At 41.0% G+C, this 27121-nt stretch overlaps 1 protein-coding gene across 25 annotated transcripts in view; it reads right to left on the bottom strand.

Annotated features, from left to right (window-relative positions):
- The window catches only part of RBFOX1 (RNA binding fox-1 homolog 1), a 2283260-nt gene that overhangs the window by 30939 nt on the left and 2225200 nt on the right, over positions 1-27121 (bottom strand). For 12 of the 25 annotated variants that reach the window (XM_053556406.1, XM_053556409.1, XM_053556411.1 and 9 more), the window contains 2 exons: positions 17471-17513; positions 12866-12930 (listed from right to left, as the gene is read on the bottom strand). In XM_053556406.1, the coding sequence (XP_053412381.1) occupies positions 12866-12930; positions 17471-17513 (108 nt within the window). Of the gene's footprint in view, positions 1-12865; positions 12931-17470; positions 17514-24484; positions 24525-27121 lie in introns of all 25 variants that reach the window. The other 13 variants (XM_053556410.1, XM_053556405.1, XM_053556412.1 and 10 more) reach the window with 2 other exon arrangements.

Raw genomic sequence — 27121 nt, 5'->3', positions numbered from 1 at the left:
GTCTCTACTAAAAATGAAAAATTGAGGCAAGAGGATTGCTTGAGCCCAAGATCTAGAGGTTGCTGTGAACTATTGTGCCATAGCTCACTCACCCAGGGCAACAGAGTGAAACTCTGTCTAAAAAAGAAAAATATGTATATTTTAAATTTCATTGTTAAAGCTTCTGGTCACTTACCATTCTTTGGCCTCTTATTTCTGTTATTTTGCTATTGTTAAAGAAAACTCAGGATTGATAGGATTCACAGCAAGATTCTTTTTGCATCTAAATCTATGAATACTGAACCACTGCCCCGCCCCTCACACACACACACACACACACACACATATACAGATATGTATTTAAACCTCTCCAAGGACATCTATTAGAAAATCTCTACAGGGCAAGAAGCTAGTCTTCTGGCCTGGTGGATGGTAGCCAATATGTCCCAAGACAGAATCAAATGCATGTTCCCTGTAGATTCCAAGGCAGCCCAAACTCAGCTAGGACTTTAAAAAAATAAAATACCAAGGACAAGATCCATTGAGCAACCATTTAAGTCAGAATCTTTCAGAGTGATTTCCATGGACAGGCATACCTGGGAGAAACCCTCAGGTGATTAACTGTACCCTGTCAGTCAGCATTGAGAACTCAAATCTTGGTGTACCAGTCCTCAGAACATCGGAACATATGTGTCCCGTCTCTGCAGGAAGTAGAGACTTGTGTCTCCCGGGTTGAAACTAAATCACACTAATTTGATGATAATAGTTTATACATGTCATTATTAATGTTTTCATTATTGATAATCATAGCATAGTAATTAGATAATGGATAATCAATAATTACTTTATACCTATGCTTTATCGGGCTGCTTCTTTTCTATGTGTAAAATCAAGGTGGAAATCTGTAATAATCAGGTTACTCTTGTTACTTTTCTTAAAAAGTTGCTGGCAATGCCACATGGAATTCAGCAGAGTGTTTTCTGAAAATTAATCATAACACGCAGAGATAAGATGCTCCTATTAAAATTCTTGCTGCTGACTTTACTTAATAGTTACTTACGTTATTCATTCAACCCTCAGACAGTAAATGAGGAGTTCGCTGTATATTAGGGACTGGTAGATGGCATGTAGCTCGGTGCTAAGCCGGGGGGACCGGACGCTGCGCTCGTGGCCCTAAAGCACTGTAGAGTATGTGTATTGGGCTGAGTGTCCTGGAAGCCCATAAACTAATTTATATGTCAGTTTTATCACCTAGAAAGGGGGACCTGCTGGTAATCAGTATTTTGCCCCCTTCCTACATACAGTACTAAGACTCTTCCAAAATGGTACAAAGCCCATTTAGATTCATTTTTTTCCCCGTGCCCTGTTATTTTTATTCGTATTTTAGCATTGTATCATAGGTAGTTCAACAGGCCATGGCAATTGTAGAATGAGAAAGGATATAAAAGATGTAAGCAAATAACCAAATAGATTGGCTACAGAATGCTTTACAACAGCGGTTCTCAACCTGTGGGTTGCGACCCACAGGAACTGTATCAAAGAGTCGGGGCATTAGGAAGGTTGAGAACCACAGCTCTACAAAGACCTATATTGATCCTTCTTTTGAAAAAAAAAGTGGGAAATACATTAAAATACACTTAAAAACATTTAGACACAGTTCCTATTGCTAATGTCCCATACATCAAGGAGAAAAAAAAAAAAAACTTAAATGGAAAAAAAAGACAAGGGCTGTGAATCTGTCCCCAATTTGAATATTCTACAAAAAAAGCTCTGAGTTTTGGAAATTCAAATCCAAGTGCCTCTCCACTACCCAGAGACCTTAAGAACAGTTTGCTTTTGTCTTTCCTGTTCTTCTCACTTCCCATTATATTTCTTTTGTATCCTCAGGCAAAAGAGAACTAAGGGTGAATCTGCAAACCAGGCCCTGCCTTGAGCAAGCTGCATTCCAGTAGGAAAGTCATTTCCCTTTTCTGGTCCTCAGTTTCCTCATTTGGAAAATGGGTATAAAAGATTGCATGCCCTTCTGAGCAGGTTGAGACAATGAATGTGAAGTCACTTTATGGGAGAAAAACATGGCATTTTTTGTTTGTTTGCTTGTCAGTGTAGACACTACAAAGAGTCCAGGAAGAGGACAGGCAACTGTTTTTACAAAAAGCCAAAGCAGCGGCAATTTGGGGGCGGGTTTATGCTGGGAGAATGGCCATTTCTCCTCCAATGCTCCATGGGCAGAAGGGAGAATCAGTATCCAAGGAAAAGGATAAGACATAAGAATAAACTATTTGACCTCGTGCTTCCTCACATCTCCTGCCCAACCTATTTTTATATTTCAAGATTTAAAAACAAACCCAAAATTATTTACTCAAAATGTATTCTAAGTCATAAACCCTGTTTCCACGGGTAATTCTTTTTTTTTTTCATTTTGTTTTTTTTAAATCATGAGCACACACAAAAAAATACACCCATCATTCAGCGATGCTGGTATTGCTACTATTATTACTGCTGCTAATATCCTGAGTGCTGCCAGGCTGTGTTCAAAGGGCATTCTGTTCCTGAACAGTTACTTCTCGTAACAACCTGTGACCATTCATTATTCCCACCCTATAGATGAGGCAGTTGAAGACCAAATAGTTCAGTGAGTCTGCCTAAATTATCTCACGGAGTAAGTAATTCTACTGACATTCAAACCTTGGCCTAAATCTAAATCTATGATTATAGTCTACACATCAATAGAATGGTTTTCTAGTGCATGTGTAAATCAAAGAGTACATACAATCAGTATTAAAAAAAATCAAATCGTTTTCCAAATCCTGCCACAGCCACATGTAAGTCTTGGGCTGTTGAGCAAGATGCCCAGATTGCTAGTGTTAGAGTGGATCTTAGAAACTGCCTTGTCTAAAAATGACCTTTCACTTTTTTTTTTTTTTTTGCAGTTTTTGGCCAGGGCTGGGCTTGAACCTGCCACCTCCAGCATATGGGGCCGGCACCCTACTCCTTTGAGCCACAGGCGCCGCCCTGACCTTGTACTTTTAAACGTATTTAAGTGAATTTACTTGCTACTGCCCTATATATGTTCTATGCTTACAAATACTACCACATACTCTAAACCATCTGTCAGTCAGCAAGCAACTTGTTCCTAATATCTGCACCACCTCCATCGTTAATCCTGTTCACTTTCTTTTATGTTTCTCACTCTAACTGGTATTATGCTCTCCATAAAGGTAAGATCAATCAGATGGGACTTTCCCAGGGTCCATTTCACAGGGTTATGAATCTACTATGCAATCAACACCAAGATTATTAGCATGAAATCACTCACCACCAGAGATCCTGGGAGGGGGAGGAGAGGTGGATTAAGAAGGAATTACGGCCCCGGGCCAGTTGAGGGGAGAAGTTACAACAGAACTGATTTTGAGCCATGTCCAACCGTGGACAGCTCTTCCTTTCTCACGGAAGAAAGGAGAGTAGACCGGGGATGGTAACAAAGCAGCAATGTACAAAACCAGATTCTCTTAGATCCTGCAAAGTTTCTGGAGGGAGAAGCCTATGAAGACATTATTATTGATTGTGGACTGGAGTACAACTGGAACTTGTCTTCTAAAACAGCACTTCTGGAAATTCGCCCAAATCAATCTGGGCATCTCACTTCAAAGTGCATGTTCCTATTTATCAGGGCTGGGAATGGGGTGTGAGATTTTGCATTCTCGGGAGCTTCTGATGAAACAAATGTTGTTGGTCAGGAAAACATACTTTGCGCAGCAAGAGTCTTAAGACTTTTGAAATGACCCACTCAAATGTTGAAGTTTCAGAAGGGGATAAGGTCATCACCTCTTTTATTCATTCTTTTTAAGTTTGCAGGAGAGACTGAATACAATAAAAGGAATAGTATGGAAACTATCATTCTGGGAATGCAGTGAAGCTGGTATTTCCAGGATGAATTTTTTTCTCTTTGAGGCAGAGTCTCACTTTGGCGCCCTTACTAGAGTGCCCTGGCATCATAGCTCACAGCAACCTCATGTTCTTGGGTTCCAGTGATTTTCTTGCCTCAGTTTCTCTATCTTTAGTAGAGATGGGGTCTTGCTCTTGCTCAGGCTGGTCTTGAACTCGTGAGTGCAAGCCATCCACCTGCCTCAGCCTCCAGGAGTGTTAGGATTACAGGCATGTGTCACTGTGCCCAGCCTTCCAGGATGAATTTTTAAAGTGCCCCGAGTGCCATGACCTGGGCTTGTATTCTATTTAGTAGAAGTAGTCCCAGCCCACAGTCCCTCAAAAGATGTAGAAATAGTGAAGAAAACAAGTTCTTTATCTTTTTTTTTTTGCAGTTTTTGGCCAGGGCCAGATTTGAATCTGCCACCTCCAGTACAGGTATATGGGGCTAGGGCTCTACTCCTTCGAGCCACAGGCGCCGCCCAAATTCTTTATCTTTTAATGCATTCTAAATTTTTTTTTATTTTTTTTTGCAGTTTTTGGCCAGGGCTGGGTTTGAACCCACCACCACCGGCATATGGGGCCGGTGCCCTACTCCTTTGAGCCACAGGCGCCGCCCCATTCTAAAATTTTAAATTCCAAAATTAGAACTTTGAAAGGAATAAAAAATTCAGAGGATGCTAGAATCATAAGTTTTCCTTCTAAAGAAATTCCAGGTCTGCAAAAAGTAGATTAAGGTTAAGGTTATCTGATTAAGGTTATCAGACGTGTGGGATATATCTTTAGGTCAAGACATTTTAATCTAAATAATTTGTTAAGAGGAAAGGATGTTTGGCTTTGATTATATTTCAACTCTCTGAAATTGATTAACCTATTTTAACAGTCACATGTCATAATGCAGCAAGAATTAACTGGGAAGTAATGACAAAATGGACTACTTTCTCCTTATGGAGATTCTCTCTAGCTCTCACCCAACAAACCCTATCCCCCATCCTCATTATAGTCCCTACTCTGAATGTTTTGCATGTTAATTAAATCGAAAATGCACTACAGTTTTGAGAAGGGTCTAATTTCAGAGGGATCAATTGTTGTGCTTTACACCATGGAAAAATTCAGAAGAAGCCATTTATTTCTGTCTAATGACTGTTCACATGCGTGTACTACGCACAGATATGGAATAATTTGAGGTCATATTTAAATAGAATTCAGTTCTTCTGGCAAAGCATTCAGCTTGCGTTCATAGGTATAAAGTCAGCCCTTGCCGACTTTAAAGGAAATACTAGGCACTTTTAGAAACCCACCTTACCTCCAAAGATAGCATCCATGGTATACCTCCTAATGAAAAAATAAACACATCCATAATAAAACCCAACCAACCTGCTAAACCAGGAAAACCAAGGCGAGGAGGTAATGGGCTTTAATTTTTATTTCTGCTACATACACCAATGCTTCCTGAGCTAAGATTCCATCTTACGTCCGTCCTCTTCTACTAAACTTAATTCCTGCCTTCTCTGAGGGAAGTCCTTTGGCAATGGCAGTGGCTCATTACAGACCTTCGCCTGTGTGTTCTCCACAGACCTACCTCTGGAAAGCGTGAGGCTTTCTCAACCTGCCTCTAAACTCTCCACAGCTGAAGGGTTCTTCTGGCTCTACTTAAAAGATGGACTTTATTTTCTTTTTTGTGGCCTATCAACTCAATGGCCTGCGGCCTGCTAAGTGTGTAATTAGCCCATGACACGACCAAAGGAGTAGTTACACTTGTCTTGTCACTGGCAAAACATCCACCCAGGTGGCTGTGACAGCTATGGTTTGTTGGGTTTGGAAATTCCTTTAATATCTCCCCAAATCCTTGTTGGTCCAGTCTGTTGAGTATTACAGGACTAGTTCTTTTTTTAAACTGCTTCAATTACATATTCATGCAGTAGTGCATAAGAGTTGTTAAGAAGCCATTATGGATTACGAGCCAAAGGCAACAAGTTCTTGGAACAAAAACTTGAGCCAGGGCGGCACCTGTGGCTCAAAGGAGTAGGGTGTCGGCCCCATATACCGGAGGTGGTGGGTTCAAACCCAGCCCTGGCCAAAAACTGCAAATAAATAAATAAATAAATAAAACCTTGAGCCATTTCTCTCCTAACATGTATAACATGTACATGTGTGTGAGAGATATCTAAAATAAAAAACAGAAGCAGCTCAGGAAACATGTCTGTCAGTAACAGCCATACTACTTCTTGGCGCTGACAGCTCGGCATCCCAAGTTTCAAAGATTACAAGGGCGCTGCTATCAAGCAGCTATGAAATTAGTGACAATCTGCAGAGATTATAACAAAATATAATTACCTTAGTTATCATAATTTTTTATTTTGGAAAATGTCCAATCAGAACAATTTCAAGGGAGGACTCCCATAGATAATGGAAGTTTTATTAAAGAAATGTATTTTTGCCTGGCACAACGTGCCTTGTCAAGGGAATCTCACAGGCATACAAGATGCTTTCTAGTTACCCTAAAGCTGTCTGGAACGATGTATTTTCTTTTCCCAAGGTGGGGCCTGATCACCAAAAAATAAATGAATCTGTTAAGAAAGTGAACTTTGATTAAGAAAAAATAATAAGGATAAATAAAAACAAGAGTATACACCCCCCCACACACACACATGCACACACAGATGTTTGACTTGGAGTTCTAATAAAAACCTGGACATCTAGGGGGAAGGGGGAAAGGGAGGGGAGGGAGGGCTGAGGGGGACGGAGGGAGGGTGATTGGTGGGATTACACCTGCGGTGCATCTTACAAGGGTACATGTGAAACTTAGTAAATGTAGAATGTAAATGTCTTAACACAATAACTAAGAAAATGCCAGGAAGGCTATGTTAACCAGTGTGATGAAAATGTGTCAAACGGTCTATAAAACCAGTGTATGGTGCCCCATGATCACATTAATGTACACAGCTATGATTTAGTAATAATAATAATAAAAAAAAAACCCCTGGACATCCTTTTGTAGACCCTGGGGCCCCGAAGGACATGAATAAAGACAATAGTGACTCATTTCTGCTACATTCTTGTTACAATTTGACAGATCATCTTTTTTTAAACTGAGGAACTCAGTAGAGATCATGAAGATGAGTGAAAATGACAAGAAATTAAAAAAAAATCTAAGCGCTGAAACTTCAACAAAGCACCACCAAAACAAACAAATAAATGAAAAAAAAAAAAAAACAAAAAACCTAGAGAAATGATTCCAGCTCCTTGACAGGTTTTAACTCAACATTTTAGAATCTAACTCCAGAATGACTTTTCCTGTACCCAGATCCTGATCTCAATCGGGGAGATGCCATGGGCTGGTCTTTCATCTCCTCTGAACCCCCATGTAAACTCTACCTTCAGGTCTTTGCTGATTTTGAAAATACCATCCTTGGCATCACGAGGTTTTACCATCCACTCACTACAACATTCTTCCAACAGTAGCTTTCTCCAAAAACATTGAAAATGTACATGCAACGTGATAGGGAGTCCAGCATAAGGTTGACAAGGTTCACTTTGCCAAGTAAGAATGTTAAAAGAAAAATCGATTATAAAAGGAGAAAACAAAAAAACAGAACAAAACTACCCTTTGCTGTTGCTGTAATTTTATAAACAGAATCTCCCTTTAACAGCATGTGAGGGGGAAGAATGGTCACGGCCTGCCTGCTTCCTAGGAAAGAAAGCTGACAAGCACATGACTTCACCCGGGTTCTTCTCCTATCTAGATAAACCAGTAATTGTGTCATCAAAAGTGGTTGCCAGCTTGCCTTGGGAGATACTGCTTTAAGCCAAGCCCTAGATCTGGACCATCTCTCCTCACACACATCACTCGGAGTAGGTGCAAAGGCTCACTACAGCTTCTGGGGCAGAAATAGTTGCCACCTTACCAGACTGGCTCAGGTAGAAGGAACAGAGGAAGAAATTCAGCCCCCTCCTGTGTCTCCTTAGCACTGTGTATCCTCATTAAAGGCTTCCACATCATCCAAAATAAATAAATAAATAGATCATTAAGTCTGTAAAGTACATTACAAAAAAAAAAAAAAAAATCAAACCTTTCTACAAAAATAAAAGACCCTTAAAAGGTAAATTAAATTTCTCACTCAGGATGCTTATAGGCTCACAACCCCTTAATTTCTAGCATATATCATTGGATAAGGACTCCAAATAAATTATATCATTTTAAAAGTAGTGTTTTGCCTCTCTTAATGACAGCATTTCTCTATTGTTGAATCTGTGCCCAGTAAGTGTTTTAAAAGGCCGTAACATAGATGGGGAGCAACCTGCGCTAAGGAAATCCACGCCAATCCCCTTGCTTTTCAGTTCAGCTTGAGCTAAGGTTGTGCGGAAGGACTTAGTTCTACTTCCTGTAGTTCGCTTCACGATTACATAGGAGAGAGAGGAGGATGGTTCTGTTTGTTCATTTGTTCTTTCCTTCCTTCCTCTCTTTCTCCTTCCTTCCCACTCACTGACCCACCCAGCTCTCTCTCTTGCCATCCATCCATTCATCCATCCATCCACCCATCTATGTAGGTCTGTTTGTATTTGTACACATTTGTCTACCTCTATCACCTATCTAATTTTAAATGAGTAGAATATACTCTATATGAATCCAAAGATATGCTTAATCATCCCTATTAAGTTCTAAGAAATACAAATCTATCTATGAAATAGAGCCTTTTATTCATAGGTTCTGAATATCAGATTTAAGTGATACTAGCATGTGGCTTGTGATTATTTGAAATTAATAAACCCTGGCCTCCTCATTTGAAGATTTACCACAATGTCCCTGTGAATCCTTAGTGAGACCCTAAGGCACAGGTGTGATGGAGGTGTGTGTGTGTTTACACGCTTGTACATGTACAGAGATCAAGACAATATTATGGCATTTTATTTGGGTTTCTATTCAGTTGAGTTATATGGAAGTGCCCAGAGTCCACCATTTTTGTCACACAAAAATAGCAATTTCATGTGGTACCATGTTTGTTGAGACCTCAACAAACAAACAAGGTGTAAATTAAATCAAACACAATTCTACCACTTGTGGCCTCTTTTGCTGAGTCTAGAGACACCTGTGTGGCCTGGTGCTAGACTTAAATGTCAAAAGCTCCTTGGTATTTGGGGATCTTTAAAGGAAATGCATATTTGATGTGACAGGAGCGATGGCCCTGTGTAACTATCAGTGCCATCAGATTAGGATGACATTCCAGAGTGAAATACTCCGAGTTGCTTTCTTCTCCAGCTGGTGCATACCTAGCTACTTTTTGCCCTAATGTGGAGGGACGTTTTCATGCACTGGGCATCGGAAATGTTAGAGAGTTAGCAAGCAGGACAAGCATGACAAATGTCTGTCTTTTGGTGAGATAACATTTTCATCAAAGCTGTGTACACGTCATACATAGTTTCCCAAACGTTTGTGGCACAATTCATCGGACAGGGAATCTTCCCCCCGCCCCACCTCTCAGTTTGGCCGCTGAAAGATGCAACAACAACCATTCCAGAGTCATAATACACAGAGAAACCAAGAGCCAATCCATAAAGGAAAGCCTGCCCCAGGCTTAATTCAAGCAAGCCATTCATCAAGCCGATGTGATGGACCTGTCCAATCCAGAACGTATCACAGACACACCAGCAACACCAGTGGCATGCAATGACCACATGACCAAAGACCCCACCGCCATGCTTTGATTGGTTCAAGCTCAGAAAACAATCTCCTTTCAGAGTTTAGACAGTCAGCTTTCCATAAATCAATGTGAGATTAGAGATCTGGTGAGGTCAAGTGCTTACCAAGTGTTTCCTAAATGCCAAGCAAAGATGTTCACCTATCCCCATTCCATTTGTTAACGAGACTCTAAAATTACCTAGTCCAGTCAGGTCTTGTTCTTTTGGGGGAATCTCTGCCCACACCAGATGGTCATCATTCTGGATGTCAACATTCAGAGACTCTGGTTGCTCCGAGATAATCAGTGTGTGATCATTTAACCAAGAAGAGGATGGGCAGGAGGCTGCCAGGTCCTCATTAAGGACCTTCTGGACAGTTCTGAGGTTACCGGAGTTCAGTACTTTGCAAAGGTCTCGGAATCTTTAATTTGATGCAGGCTTAATTTGTGCTGATAAAAGGTAAAATTCTGACAACTGGGGACATCAAGCTTCTTCTGCTTTCCAGACGTCTGAAGAGCAAATCTCATGGTTGGGGGGAGAGTTTGTCGAAGTTTCTCTTTTGATCAAATTGACAGCCAGTGAGTATTAACAAAACATTCTCAAACCTTGCTGATTTTACATCCTATTCTGAAGAAGTTTTTGTTAAGAATTTTCTCTCTTTGTCATCCTTCTTGTCTTCTAGAGAAGAAGAACTAAGAATCTATTACTACAGACGTTATGCCATGATGGCATAAAAATAATTTGTTAGACTATTGATATTGCTGAGATCAATTCTGGGCACTTAGCATTTTTCTTCTAGATCCAAACGATACTCTGATAATTTTGCATTTCCCCCAAAACATATGTCTCTTGTATAAACAGGCCTTCCTTCTTTTTATCTGCTTATTACGACTGAAAGGAAGAGCCACCATTTAATAGAGACACTTTAAAAATCAAACTGAAAACATCATTTTAAAGACTGTTTTCTGGTAATTTACCTATTACGGAATTTACCTCAATGGATAATTCTGTATGTAGCAAGTGTCTTGCTTATAATGAAGTTAAATAGGGATGGTAATCAATTTCCACAGCAACCGAAGAGACCTAATGTACGAATTTCTCTAATGAACAACAAGAGGCCAATTACGTGGACAAGAGTATAGTTAGTTGGTTTCTTCAACTGAAACTATTACACTGAAGTGGAAATAGCATAGTTATTAAAGATTTAACAATCCAAAAATGAGGACAATCTTTCAGTGGGACGTGTTGCCAATGAAAAACCTCAATAATATTGACATAACAGATTTTATACATATATTTGCACATATGGTGCTCCGAAACACAAAAATTTTAACTTAATTTTTACGTTCATGCAAGCAGAGATGGCCAGATTCTCAAGTAATTATATCTAAGAAGAGTATTAAACATTGTTTATTTTTTTTTAAGTGTCTAGATCAGTCTTATTGAAGAAGGCAATTTAAATTATATCTTTGTAATTAACCTTTTTTCAACTTGGGGATAGATGCACTTATACTGAAAAGCAAGATAAATATTCAAAGAAATAAATCCGTTCAAGACTCTCATAATTATACAGCAGACTAAAGTTACTACGATTATAATTATATACGAAGTGGGTGTTTGAGAATTTAGCATCTAGAGATATTTTCATGAAAATAATTAAGGGTTGTAGCTGAACTACATAACAATTAATACTGTGTGAATCATCAGTGTGCAGAATTTAATAACATTAAGCCTTTTCATTTATAGAGTGATCTTAAGCATTTCAAGATTGCCATCATTTTTATTAGCCTTATTGACCCTGTTTATTTTCCTGATCCAGTATCAAAGTGTACTGAAGATAACAGCCTCCCTGAGACATGTTTTGCATCTTGGCAACTGATGACTGGGTCACTGGATCATTTATGTATGTAGAACTGTATCTAATTGTTTTAGATTTCTTTGAAGGCCTCCTACAGCCTCGAGAACTTATTATGGCTGTTTATAAATAATAATTAAATACCTGCATATAACCAGACAGTAGATCTCAACTCTTTCTTGCCAGAGCCACTTGTTACAAGTGTATGCATAGGGGTTTTCAAAGTGCAAGCTTTGGGGGCTTAGGGATTTATTTTGCTTTATCTTATTGCAGAAGAATTCTGTAGCTACCATGAGCTCACAACACACCTTGTGAGAAATGAAATGGAAGTGCAGAGAAAAGCACACCACAGCAAACTCAGCGGGGAGCTAGACCACAACAGGCCAGGGAGTGGGACCGGCGGCTTGGCTGACACTTCCCATTCAAAAGTCAAATCCAACGCCTGCTTACCTGTCTGACCCAGCATGCCTCAGCCACACATGCAAATTGTTATCATTATTGTTTTATTTGTGAAACATATTTTCAAATTAAAGGGATCATTGTCAAAAATAAGCACCCTCAATGACATTTTTGCATGCAGAGCACTGAACATTCACATTTATGTCCTCAGAAAACAGAGCCAAGGAGTTGCATTCAATCTGGAAACAGACACTTTTCTTTCTTTCTTTCTTTTTTTTTTCTCAAGGCAACTATACAAAAATAACTAGGACTTGCTGTTTCAGGAGCCAACTCATCTGTTAAGCCTGGGTCGTGGAGCACCCCCACACCCTCATCCCACCCATCGATTCCCACTTCCACCTTTCTCCAACACACTTCTGCCCTGACACTGCCAGTCTAAGCATGTGGTGTGCGTTACAAATACAGGCTGACTTCTGTTGGTAGCATTGGGCACTCGGGTATTGCCAAAAAGAGTGAGTCTCCTTACGAACACCAGGTATACTCCCCATTTCCTTTCCTTTGAATTTAAAGATGCAATGGAACAAATGCTTTCCTAAGTCTCAAAAGTTGTAAAAAGGGAAAGAGGGTGCTGGAAATTGAGGGGACTCTGCAGGCTCATTCTCTGTTTGTCTTCCTGCGAGTGAGACAAAGCCATGGTCTTACATAAAAGACCCTGAGAAGTTTGTATAGGGGTTGTGTGTGTGAGTGTGTGTGTGTATAAGGTGTGTTGTCAGAGGAATAGAGAGATCTGAAAGACAGTGATATGGGGACAAGACATATTTTGTGTCTGAGCAGAGAGGGGAAGCCGTGTAGAAGGAACTGGGCTTAAGTGTCTGCCCTGTCTATGTCCCCTTCACCGTGGGACCTCACTGTTTGGGTGCTGCCTCCCCAGCATTCATGCATTTCCAGAAAGACCGGACGAGAACCTCTTTTCCCACCAACTGAGTTAATTTCCAAGTAGTTGTCAAGCAGGAGAAGGAAGACCCTTACCTGTCACTGTAGGCGGCGGCAGTGGCAGGGGTAGGCTGGGCGTAGCGGTATGCAGCGTAACCACCCTGAAACGCAAGGAGAGACTTGATTAGGACTGCGGCACGGTCCACCCAGGGACACCCAGTGGCCAGACCACACCACAGCAGCGGTTACCCCAGTCTACTAGTCTAAAGCAAAGGTTAATGAAAGCTTAGTATCAAAGTCCAAGAACAAAACACACTGCAGAAAGAAGGGGTGGGGTACCAACCCCAGCTGGATGTTAAAGGTTAGCGGTGGAAAGCATACCCCAAGAGGAGAGAACCCAGACACCCTTTTGGAAGGAAATGTACCTGCATGTTAATTTCATCATGGGGGTGGGGAGATTATTTAAACACTTTTTATACTTTGCTGAACTTTCCAGATTTTCAAAATTGATCGTGCTTTATTTATCAGGGATTAATGTAACTTTTCTTGTCGTGATCCTTAACCATTTCCTTATAAAATGTGACAAAAATCAAGTTAATGTTGTCCTGTCTCACTTTCATATGTGTTTAAAATATCAGATAACCCTTTGATTGAAAGCTTATGAGTGGTCTGTTACCTATGCAGTCGTTTAACTCCTACTGTAATAGATAAAGACCGTCTTTACCATTCAAAAATGTCACATCGTTGTTACAAAAACAAATGGTGAGCATGTCTTTACAAATTCTTTTTGGCGAAAGATAAAGCCCTGCTCTGTACCACACTTGTTCGGATGGGGAATTTGTTTGGTGTTGGAAGATACAATAAAATCTTTTAATGCATAAATGAAATCATTAAGTGAGAAAAAATCTGCAACAAAAATAATTAACATTTAGTTGTATGTACCAGTAATTGCAACTGTTCAATTAAGCAGAGAGGATGAGCAAATGGGCATGTTCAAAAGAAATTGTGTTCAGCGGAGCATTGATTATCAAACTGTGAAAATGACAGAGCTCCTTGCTCAACAGACCACAGCGATACATCAACCACTGTGGAATGATCTCAGCACAATTAACAAACAGGATCCAGGTTCCACTGATAACACAAGGACCATTCATGTCCTAATTAGAATACACAGTCCCATAATCCTCTGAAGGAAGGATTCTCACCATCGCCATAAAGGGGCAACTCAATACAGAATTGTGCGTCAAAAAGTCCCTAACAGCAAAATCATGAGTTGCATCTGGCCTATTGTACCTGGGAAGACAGGTAAAGGGTTTCAATATTTTATTTCTCCCTTCTTCCAGGCTTGGCTAATGTTCAGAGTTAATCTGCTATGAGTTGCACAGCAATTCAAAAGTGCTACTTTAGCCTTATAGAAATTCGTTCTTTAGAGCACTGTTGGAGGAGACACATCCAAAACATCCTCAGACATAACCACTAATAATTTGGAGCTAGGTTTTTTATTTTTAAGCCTCCCTTGAAAAACAATGTGGAAGGAAATTTAAAAAAGAGGCCTTAGCCAGGTACCCCTTGGTGTTCTGAATACCAGGTTCTCCAATTAGGAAGGGGAAACTCATTAAATGTGCTGAGTGAGAAGTCATAAAACCAAAGCAGTTGTCATACTAGCCCTGAGTTCAAGAAACAGAATGACGGACAAAGGAGAGACTAAGGACCAGGTTGCTAGAACAATCCTTTCATTCTGCTTATCTATGTTTTTCTTTCATGATGCTCACTGGACGATACAGATGTGCATATTAAACTGAACGCGGTAGGGAGGGAAGGAATGGTGATTGCGGGGAGAAGGCTGAAAGCTCTGGAACTGGCTGAAAGCTCTGAGCGGAAGAAGCGGCGTGTGTGTGCACGTGTGTATTTTTTTTTTCTCTTTCGGAGCAATAGCAAAAAGGTATTTGTAGCAGGTGCCATGTAAATCACGATTTGGTGTCTCTGAATTTGGTCCTAGCAAAGATTTCTAGCAATGTCCTATTTGCAAACCCTTCTTGGTTTGAACTCTGCTTATCTCCCCTGCCTTCTGCAGTGGTGTCAATCAGCGGAGGAAAGGGAGCAAGTTCAATAAATTGCAAGAACTGCTACATTGCAAATAGAAAATAACTCAGATGAGCCTCACGGAGGATCCGGCTGCTATTTTTGGTAGAGGAATAGAACGCGGGGGTGTGTGCCCTGGGGATCTCTCTGCACAACAGATGTGGTCATCCAGGAAGGTTTGAGAATGGCCTCTATTCTGCATGTTTGCATGTGAACTGGCCATTTACAGGAAATAGCTGTGCATTTCTACAGTAGACAGGCACAAGTGGTCAAGGCCTTTGTCATTCAGGACTGTGTTCAAAGTCGGCCCAATTCAATAGTCCTGATCGCCCTTTGCTAGAGTCTCTGGAGCCGTGGAGATACTGTCTAACACAGTGGCCACTTGTGACAGGTGAGTACTGAACAATTGAAATGTAGCTAGTGCAGCAAACTGAATTCTTAATTTACTTATGTTTAGTTAATTAGAACTTAAAAGTAAATAGCCACATGGGGTTGGTGGCTGCAGTATTAGATGGCAAAAATCTAAGTGAGCCTTGAACTCATAATAATTGGGAGAAAAGGGCTCATATGGCTTCCCCCCTCCTCTGTTTATACACTGTCTTCTGCTATTTCTCTTCTGTATGAAATCCACATTAGGGACATAACAGAACTGCGTCTTAACTCAGTGTTCATGCACAGAATTTGCCTTACTGGGTTTATCTATAAGGCAACTTTCATCAACTGTGTTGCTTCGTATCTGCAGGTGCTGACGACAGCCAGAACTTCTTTCTAGAAGGTTCTGGGGTGACAGCAGATGATACCAGATGGGGGCTTCCTGTCCCCAGACTGTGTTGGTGTTGAAACTGGTCCTCCTGGACCACATGACAAATAGGCATCATGAACAAGTAGATTTTTTTTCCCACCGTGAAACCACAGGGAAAAGGGCACTCCCCATTCATAGACATAACTGATTTCCTCATGTTGGGCAACAAAATATAAACGTGGCTTTACATACACATAAATGTTAAATGGCCATTACGGTTCCCCACCACCTGGCCATGACTACCAGGACTGAGACCTGCCCTTTGTCAGGAAAAGCTCTGGAGGTCCCCTGGGGGGTAGTTACTCATTAAGGAACTCCAAGGATGCTCCAATAAAGCATTTTCAAAACTGCCCTTGTGGGGTATTAACAGTGGCAAGGAAAGGGAAGTTTCCATGACCAAATAGGTTTTGGAGATGCACAGTTAAGTAAACAACATCAAAGTGGTGACTTTGTTTGTGAAAATTCTGAAAATGAGGCCAAAAGACAACATGGATCTCCAGGGCATCTCAGAGTTGAGACAAGAAATCAAGTTCTCACCGTGGAGCATATTTTTTGGAAAAAGATGTTCAAGCAGCCAGATAAGCAAGTAGGTAGGAGGAGGAGAGGTGAACTCTGTGCTGTGGGGACCCAGGCACAGGCAGGATTGAATCACGTACTTGGTTTCAGGTCCTTCCCTCACCCCCCTCCCCATAGAGGAGAATGTCCAAGGCTCTGGTCTCACTCTGTGCAAAATGGGTGTACTGGTATACATACAACGCACATTTTATTTACTATAAAAACATTTATAAGAACATTTACAAAACAAAGAAACTTAAATATAAACCGTGACTCTGACTAATCTGTATCCTAAAAATTCAGCTATTTTTGAAAGATGGCAATAGAAGTCCAGTTTGCTTTTAGTGGGACAAGAAAAGTTGATGTCAGGAATTTTAACTATTTTTCCCTCTCCTAAGTCAAAGTATCCTCTTTTCATATTCAGTTTTTAGTTGTCTCAAACAATTCTCATAGTAAAATAAAAAGAAACTTAGTTGACTGAATACTACACATGTTTCAGGTGATAGGGAAACTCACGGAATAGAATTCCCACTTATTATCCTCAATTTATCATGTAAATGTTGGTTACAGACCAAATTTAGAGATTCTCAGCCAGCTACACTCAAATGAAAGTACTGACTCTTGTCTTTTTCTGCTTACAAACTCATTCATTTGGGGGTTGCTTCAATAGCAGGAAATAAGTTCAAAAACTATAGCAATGGGTACAACATAAATTTCTGAACAGCTATAATAAAACCAGGGAAGGTTATGTCAGCTTAGGCTGACCTTCAATGCTGGACATGTAAGATGTTTTTGATTTAACCAACTGGAATGGTTTGATTTAACCATTCCAGTTGGTTAAATTCCACTGGGTACCTAATACAAAATTACCCAGACAATTGGTTCATTGAGAGAGAAACTTTAAATTCACTGAATTTATACTGATTGAGACAAGATACATTGTAAGCCAAGAAATTTATAACCAAGATAGGCCTCTATTTTGATATACTTAAGTGTCTAACAAAGCTCATGGCTGGGACCAAGATCAGTCATGGACACAGCCCTGATCTTTGGAGGGAACTATCCCACCCCAATCAGTGGACGTATCAGAAGGTATGGCCATCTCTCTTCTACAAGATTTCATATTAAAACTGGAAAATTCAGTGAAGTCTTTCTCCCTGTTAGAGAACATTTCCCTTCCCCAGAATTATCTTGTTAGTAAGGATTTCACAGCAAACCCACAATCATAGTGATGTGTTTTTCCACCAGTCGGGACATCATACCTGAAGCAATTTATTGCCATACACAGGCTCTTGATACACTACTCTATAAGGAAACAGAAATGTAATGTTTTCAATGCAAAAAGGAAATAAATAAAAGAAAATGCATAAGTCAGACAGAAATTCCAAAGCAATTCATTTACAAGTTTGCTTCTCTTATTTCACCAAGGCTTACAAGTGACCCACCAATCCAAAAGGGGAACCAGGCATTGCCAAACATCTTTAGGCATAAATCTCCAAAGAAAGGCGGGGATAGGGATCGAACTACACCAAATTGAGTGCTGCTATCACATGTGTTTATTTTTAAAGAAGCAGAAAAGATAATTTCATGGCTTCTTACCCTTCAAGGAAGATTCCAAAAGTTAACTATTTCAAATTCCTCTCTTTAGCTCATGATTGGAATTCTCTGGCCTACCTGAGGATTTGACTTGGATGCCTAATTATTAAGGCAGCACAGTAGCAATCATAACTGTGCTGCTACCTTTATTTGTGAAATTAATCTCAACTCATGACACAAGAGAGCAAAACTGCATTTCATGAATTGATGATTACATTGAAGCTACCAATGTAACATGTAAGACTAGAACATCTGTGTGTGTGTGTGTGTGTGTAAAAACTACTGTTAATATACATGTCATTGACATGACATGACATCACTCAAATCTGACACTGACAAAGTCTCAGTAAAACCTTCGTACAGACTGGAAAGCAATTTTTGGATGTGAGAATTATTTGTGGGCAAGGCTAATCTTTCGCATGACTAGTTTGAGTTAGAAGGAAACTTCTCCAGCTCAAGGCACGTACAGAAGAGGTTGAACATTTAAAGAAGTTTGGGAATCTGCTTTATAAAGGGGTGTATGTGTATATACATACATAGACACATTTTTTTCCCCTATATAGCCAGGCTTTCTTGTTAAATTTAGTTCTAATTAACCTTTTTTTTTTTCTGAGCTTGGGGCACTGTGGTTGTTAAGTTCTCGACTCTCTCTCTCCTCCTAGCTCACAGTTTATTTGAAGGTTTCAAGCATACCCATTACTCTCCAGCAGCCCAGCCATCCCATTATTCTATTACTTTCTCACTTCTCACTCTCCTGTTTTACTTTTTTTCACTGTATTTCTGAAATTTGGCTTCACAAGGACAGCGACTTTAGTCTGTCGGTTCAGCACGGAAGTGTTGAACTCTACGGTCAAATCGTCCCCAGTGTCAGCACAGATTTCTGGACAAATAACATCATCTCCTCTCTGAAAAAAAAAAGTTTCCTCTTCTAAAAAATACGAAGGTAATAAGACTCCTTTGTGCTAGGGCTGGGGTGAGGAGAGATGGGCTAACACAGCGCAAACGCTGAGCATCTCGTCTGTCAGGCCGCCGACCGCCACCTCCCTGTGCTGGCTGAGGACCGGAGGCTGCTGAGCCTTGGCTGAGTCCCCACTGGAGCAGGGACTCAGCATTGAAGACCTGGGTTTTTATTTGGAGAATTTCTACTTTCCAGTTTTACACGTTCCCGAAGACACCGACACTTCCCATATATCAGTGAAACAAGGATACCTCTTTATTTTAAAACACAGGGATGGCAGAGTGACATGAATTCAGAAATAATGGTCTTTAGCCATGGTGTCAACCAGAAATGTCTTGTACAGAATTTAGGAACGGAGTAAAATGTACTGGAACCCAGGACACATTTGTTAGGTAGCCCTCATGACCTGCTTCTAGTGTTAGGAAGCTTAAGACATCCCTAATAGAGAGAACATGGCTGAGGCAGTGCCTGTGGCTCAACGGAGTAGGGTGCCAGCCCCATATGCCGGAGGTAGTGGGTTCAAACCCAGCCCTGGCAAAAAAAAAAAAAAAAAAGAGAGAGAGAGATCACGGCCTAACATTTATATCATATTTTCTTTCTTTCTCTCGCTCCCATTTCAGAACCCACTTCCTATCAGTTATTTTTTTAATTCCTTTGTGTTTTTCTGCTATAATTTCCTTCTCTCTTTTCATTGTCCGTAGTTACCATGGATCAAATGCCATGTCCTTTGTTCTCTCCCAGAGAGGATTAAGAGTGGGTCAACCAGCAGGTGTGTCGTTCAATTAAGCAAAACTTATTTTCTGCTCTGTGGTCACTTTCTGGCCTCATCGAATCTAGAGCTTCACCCCTAAATACAACAGATGGTTTTGTATATCTCAGAAACTTAGTCCTTCTAATGCAACTTTCAAGTGGTCTGTGTCCCCTCTACCATTATTAATTATTTTAACTTGACCTACTTTTTCATCAGAATGAATGATTTGGCCAGGTGAGGGGGTTCACATCTGTAATCCCAACACTTTGGGAAGCCAAGATGGGACCACTCGAATTCAGGAGTTCAAAACCAGTCTGAACAAGAGTAAGACCCCATTTCTAGGAAAAACAGAAAAACGAGCTGGGTGTGGTGGTGCACACCTGTAGTCCCAGCTACTTGGGAGGCGGAAGCAGGAAAATTGCTTGAGTCTGGCAGTAGGAGGCTGCAGTGAGCTATGATGGTGCTGTTGCACTCTAGCCTGAGTGATAGAGTGAGACCCTGTCTCTTAAAAAAAAGAATTTATTTAAATGTGCACCGCTAATCAGTAATAGTAAACTCTAGATTTGATATGTTATTTATACAAATTAAATTCCTACTTTTTAAATAAAGTATGTGTGTTATGTCTTCAGGTAGCAGGACTCTGGTAATGGCTTTTACTACCCTCTTTCCTGACTCAGAAACTCCCCAGATCATCTCGGGTGAGTGGGCATCTGCACTGCACCCAGATGTCTCCATTGTGAGTAGGGGGTGGTCTCCCTGCAGGGCTCAGCTTCGGCACAGGATGGATGCTCTCATGGCCCAAACAAGCCACCCTGACTTTTTCCTTCGTGTCTAGCTTGCGGCATCTCATAACAAGTCTATTCCCTTTGGCAATTTCAGGACATCTGTGATCATCTTCCCCCCTCTCCCTTATCCTATCTATTTTGAAAACTTCCAAGAGGAGGTCATTCTAGTTGGAAGGCTATGGCTTGTCAGTTGCAGGGATCCATCAGGTCTCTCAAACCCTAGTGCCTGCTCCAGCAGGCCTGAGAAATACTCCAGGGCTCCAGCATCAGATGGTAGAGATGGAAAGTGCTAGAAGTACAGAAGGCAAGGGAGAGGGAGGGTCCAGGGACTGACAAAGTTCAGTAGCTCTGGACTGGTACCACCATGGTGCTCGCTGAGTAGCTGTGATACGCTGCCAGGGGGGATGATTTGAGTCCAGTATCTTCCCCTTGCATTCCTCAGAAATAACCTAAGCTAGAAGTTTACTATTCTGCCCAATAAAATTAAACAGAAAGAAGAGGTTGAAATCTATTAGAGGTGACAGATTTGTCTAACATATATCTCAGGACCTCTCAGAATTGCCCTAAACCTATTTATTGAGCACTATTTTTTAATGAGATTAAAGGGTAAGCCAGAAACTTTCTTCAAATAAAACAGAACCTCATATGATTTTCTAGGTATCTCTTTATCATCATCTCTTTTAAAAAATGGAGCACAGGGTTTGGTACCTTTAGCTCAGAGGCTAAGGTGGTGGCCACATACACTGGGGCTGGCGGGTGCAAACCTGGCTTGGGCCTGCCAAACAACAATGACAACTACAATACAGAAATAGCCAGGCATTGTGGCAGGTGCCTGTAGTCCCAGCTACTCAGGAGGCTGAAGCAAGAGAATCACTTAAGCCCAAGAGTTTGAGGTTGCTGTGAGCTGTGATGCCAGGGCACTCTACCAAGGGTGAAAAAGTGAGACTCTGTCTCAAAAAAACAAACAACAACAACAAAAAAACAATGGAGCACAGGGGACATTTCTACTCATCAGAGCATACTAGGACCTCAAGGGAGGTAGGGCCAGTGGCTTAAAAAAGCACATCCAGGAGTATAATACACTTTTAGTTGTGATGAATCTTACTCCATAAATTCTAAAGTGCAGGAAATATTCACACTATGTATTTTCCTTTAAAAGTTTAAGGTCCTTGTTACACTGCTGAGATGGAAGGTGTAATGGTGTTTATTCCTGTCCTACACACACATAGTTGTCATCTTACACAGAACAATAATTCAGGAAGGCCTGCACATCTAGTGATGTTCTCAGAGATAGGCCATAAACTGGGTAAAAAACCGCTAATATTTCAATAATTTGTTCTGTGACCTAACTGCATATCTGGAAATGCCCCCTGAAAAATCTCATTGTCATTATAATATCCACAATAGGGAAATCATGTAAAAATTTTTGGGCTGCTACAGTTGACCTGAAAAGTGAGAGAGGGGCAATTTTCTTTTTTTCTTTTTTTAAATTTATTTCAGATAAATGTGAGGGTACAAATGATTCGGTTATGTTTCCTAAATCTGGAAACCAAGCCACTCAAGGCCAGAAAAAGAAGCCCCCAAGGGGAGAAAGGGATTTCTACCCAGAACAGAATTCCTTCTTCCACTTTAGTCTACATGCTGGCACCTTCCCTTCTCCTGTTATTATTATTATTATTATTGCCTCTATGTGCCTTGGTTTGTGGATTTTCTGATACAGCTTCATGCCCCAGCCAATACAGACACACCCTAACAAGTCCGTTCTTTCCTAGTTTTGTGTAATCCCCACTGCACCTGTCTTCAGGAAGCTTCTCTTTCCTACGAGGCAAAAATCTATAGAAAAAGACTCAAATATGCCTCAGAGACCACAGGTGAACTTCCACACGTTACTGCCATTCTATATGTGAAGAACCGGGGGCCAGAGAGATGAACACTTGGTAAATGATAGCTGAACGATAGTATTTTGTTTTCATTTTTATTTTTAACTAGGCTCAGGAACATCCACAGTTTTTTCCACTCAGATGGGTATTGTTGGAGATAATTTTGTTTTTGGTGGATTTTTCTTTTTTAAATCTCCATTCTGGGCAGGCGTGGTAGCTCACACTTGTAATCCTAGCACACTGGGAGGCCCAGGTGGGGAGACTGCTGGATGTCAGGTGTTTGAGACCAGCCTGAGCAAGAGCGAAACCCTGTCTCTACTAAAAATAGAAAACATAGTGGGGTGTTGTGGCTGGCGCCTGGAGTCCCAGCTATTCAGGAGGCTGAGGCAGAAGGATTGCTTGAGCCCAGGAGTTTGAGGTTGCTGTGAGCTATGATGTCAGGGTACATCTCACAGAGTGACATTCTGTGTCAAAAAAATCAAAATGAAAAAAATAAAGTCTCTGGTCCTTATCTACTTGCCTCTATTTGCAAAACCAAAGTTAAAACAAAAATGAATTAAAAAATGCCCTAAATTTAGTTCTGCCCAGTAGAGTCCTAGTTCCTGCCATTGGTATAACCTGCATGGAGGCAGAGGCATGATGGCTGAGGCATGGACTGAAGTCTGGCTTTGTCAGCACCTGAGCAATGGCTGAGCTTCAGATGCCTGGCCTGGCCCCGGCTGGCCACACATCTTAACATATGAGAGGCTAGATGAAGAGGATGTAAGAAGGAACAGCTTAAGCTCCACAAAGAAGGGAAACTGGTTGTTTGCTGGTTAAATAAAGGACATGTACCCTGTTTCCCCGAAAATAAGACAGTGTCTTATTTTAGGGTGTGCTCCCAAAGATGTGCTAGGTCTTATTTTCAGGGGACGTCTTATCTTTCCTGTAAGTAGGTCTTACTTTTGGAGGATGTCTTATTTTTGGGGAAACAGGGTAGCTTGTTCACTCATTTCATTATGGAAAAAAAGTACTAACCCACGGATTATAGCATATGCACTTGACAATAGAAGTCAGCTTAGTCCATCATTGAGAGAGAATAACAAGATCTCAAAAATGCAATGACTTGAAATTCAAAAGGAATAAAGTTAAATAGGCAGTGTCTTTCTCATTTTCTAGTAAATGACATCAATTTGATCAGAAGTATGGTTTTATTTTTCTTTGTTAGCTAGTCTATAAAACAACACCCAGTAACTAACTCCACTGACTTATTTGAGGCCTTTTATAACCCCCAAAAAGTATTATTGGTTTAGAAAATCCCCCCCTCCAAAAGTTGCTGGTTTAGAAAAAATCCCCCCCACCAAAAAAAATGATTGGTTTAGAAAAAACCCCCCAATATGCCCACTTATTTATTTATTTATTTTGCAGGTTTTGGCCAGGGCTGAGTTTGAACCCACCACCTCCAGCATATGGGACGGGTGCCCTACTTCTTTGAGCCACCGGCGCCGCCATGCCCACTTATCCTAAATTGTGTTTATTCCAAGTCATTTTTATAACATGGATGTTCATGTCAGAATGTGGGAGGAGCAGTACCTTCAAGATTATCACAGGTAAATTTAATCACAGTTTCTATCACGAGAAATATCCTACACTTTTCTAAAAATAAAAAGTTTAATAAAGTGGTACCGCTTAGCAAGCAGTTCTAAATCAGGTAATTGTTTTGAGGAAACTGAGATAATAAAAAGGTTAAAGAAAATAAGATATTAATGTTCAAATTCATATACATTTTGTTAAGAGAATGAGAAAAATGTTTCTTGCTAGCATCAATCCTGTCCAGAGAAAGAGATATAGAGAGTCTTCCTAGGGTCATTGTGATGAATAAATAATTATATTCATAAGGAAAACATCAAAAACATCAGCCATGAAAATATCTTTTAACCCTCTGCAGTCGGTCACCACAGCTGTTATCCTAAAAATTATGCTGAAAACACACAGAAAGACCAAATTATAAACTTTAGAGACCATTTCTTTGGGGGTAGAATGAGGTTTTTAATTGGCCTGAGAGAGACGCCATGTTGTTTTCTTTGGGAAGGGACGGCATTTGTTCTGAATTTGATCAAGGACTTAATTTTACTAAATAGCAAATGATGTCTCTGTAAAGCTCATGAGCAGAAGGCCTTCTGCCGTGCAGGGCACGTCACTGGGTTGTTTCCTGCTGACCAAGAGGAGGAAACCGACCACACCCAGCGGAGAAATTAGCAGCAAACTTGTAAAAAGAATGACTCCGGGAGGAAACAAGGACAGCATGCACGTTAATGAATACTTACATAAATGTCTGCACCATAAAATCCATCCTGGTAAACAACACTGCAAGGGCGCACACACAAAGAGAAACATTCATGTTAGTGCATTTCCCCATGCAAACACACCACCCCTGCGCTGGCCAGGTTAGTCTGGTCACACCATCCAAACGCAGCAACTCTCCGGGGAGAGCTTTCACATTGCTTAAGGAGGTTGGAGACAACAGTAATTGGTCAAACTAGGAAAACGAGGCTGGGGTTTGGTGTTGGCCCAGACTCAGGACGTGGTGGCGTGCTGGGTACCCAACTTCCCCCGTCTTGGGAGGAAGTGCCGAAATGCACCGCTTGAGATTTATACATGTGAGCTTCTTAAAAGGTCAGAGTTTGCAGTCAAACCACACAGCCTCCCTCTTCCCCCCACCAAAAAAAAAATCCCAACAAAACATCTGTTTAAGGATATGATTATAAGGGTGGAGACACAGATGGCAGCACTTTCAATATGGGATACAGTGGAAGGGCCTCAGGGAGGTGGGCGACCCACATGAAAATGTTTATCTATATTGTTTCACACTGTAATTTGGTAATTCCATGTCCTGCTCTTATAGCAAATATAGGAGAATATATAGCCCAAGAATATCTGTGTGTGTGTGAGCATGTGTATATACGGGGCCTGACAATTAAGTTCACGAACTCATGCCTCATTGCGGAGTGAGGCATGATCTCTGGTCACCTTGGAAATGCTCCCCTTGGGAAGCTGGGCACTGATGCCAACGCCTCATCTACCCTTCAGAACAAATTTGAAACTCTTTGCCTGCAATGGCAATTGGAGGTGTCATTGTACAAGGTCTGACGATTCAGTTCACAAACTCATTCTAGAAAAAGTGCTTTGCAGGGTGGGCCTGGCATCGGCCTCAGTGCATAGCTTCCCAAGGGGAGCCCTTGGAAGGTGACCATACTCAGCAATGAGGTATATGTAGCACTTTTTCTAGGATGAGTTCATGAACTTAGCAGTCTGATTTCATATGTGGGTGCGCAAGAATATATATGTGTATAGGGGTGTGCTTCTTGTACATATGTGTGTGTTGTGTGCATATGTGCATTGTGTGGGTATATAGAAAAACACGTGTGTATATTCACATAAATTATATCCAGACTCAGCAAAGCCTCGCGCTGTGACTGAACAAGCCCGAGAGAGGAGACTTGCAAAGCTAGAGGATTGGTTGAGAAGGATGATCTTGACTTTTTTTAGAAGTTTCTTGGTACACCTTGAGTACAACATCTAGGAAAAGGAGTCCTTAGCCACAGAATCAGGAGAAACTGATTTAAATTTTCTAAGCATTACAGCAAGTTTAACAAGGATCATATGTACACATGACAGGCTCTCGTAAGGATCACAGAATATCTTGAACATAAAAACTTGTGTTTCTAAACATCTGTTTTTCAGAGGATAGTTAATTGTTATTTACGACCATCCCTGATATCTTCCCATGAAGTTTCTAGATGATTTATATTCTGGCAATGGCCCAACAAGCCCCCCCCACCATTGAATGAAGCCGGGATTCTAACAGAAGCACAACCCTAATTGCCAAAGGAGCCAGCAGCTTTGAGCAGCAGAGTGGACCCACATATAAGCCAAACATCTTTAGCCAAGGAAAGGCACTTTGTAGCACACACACACACACACATACACGGTGCTGACACTGGTTTGCTGGAGAACACCATAGCATGCTTCTCAGAGCTTTGTTGGAGCTGGGTGACTGAACTCCAGGTACTATTATCCTTAACAACGTGGCAGGGATTCCACATGCAGGGAGGCTGGTAGGAATTGTTTCCAGTTGTTAATGTTTAATCTAGGAGGGCAAGCAGCATAGAAACCCAGTGCAAGATACTGAGGTGGACAGTGGCCTCAGCCTCCTTTGAATTCTCTCTCAACAGTCCCAGCACAAAGAGATAGTGTCTGATGGCGGTCAGAAGTCAGGGTCACCTTCACCAATGGGACTTGGAGCAGATGTGAAACAGAGGCCAGCCACAAATGCATAGTTTGGCCTCCAAACCACAGCCCAATCATTTAGCTATAACGAAACAGCTCTGTTCTATTTTTTTCATGCTATCATGCCTGTGCACATGCTATCCTTGTGCTGTGAATGCCTTTTCTTCCAGTATGCCCCACAAAAAAGCAGAGAGATGAACATTCAAGAGCCAAGTTAGATGGGAAACACATGGGCGTCTGTCAAATTGCAGCCTCCCCCATCAATAGCTGGGTGCCCTGGGACAAATTACTTAAGGTATCTGGACTTCATTTACCCATTTTTAAAGTAGTAAAAGGGGTTAGTTAAGGGCCCACTCAAGGGCACATTATGGTAATATAATTTGCAAAGGGATAAGCCATATCCTTAACATTGTAGCTCTAATTAAATGTCGCTGTCCCTTTGTTCCAATGCCCACCTGAAACTGAGTTAGTTGCTCCACTTATGAACACCAATATGACTTTTCCAGACCTTATCTAGGCCACTCCTTAGTTTCTGTATCATAATAAAGTATTTGTGTTAGTGGCTCATTTCACCTTGAAAGCTGCACCCAATGGCTTAGCCAACATTCTATTGCAATGCCCGACACACTTCTTTGTACCTAGAATATGTACAATAATGGTCTGTTCAGTGGGGG

The sequence above is a fragment of the Nycticebus coucang genome, chromosome 12, assembly GCF_027406575.1.
Source record: "Nycticebus coucang isolate mNycCou1 chromosome 12, mNycCou1.pri, whole genome shotgun sequence".
Classification (NCBI taxonomy): Eukaryota; Metazoa; Chordata; class Mammalia; order Primates; family Lorisidae; genus Nycticebus; species Nycticebus coucang.
Note: the sequence above shows the minus strand (reverse complement) of the source record. Positions and strands in the feature narration are given on the sequence as shown.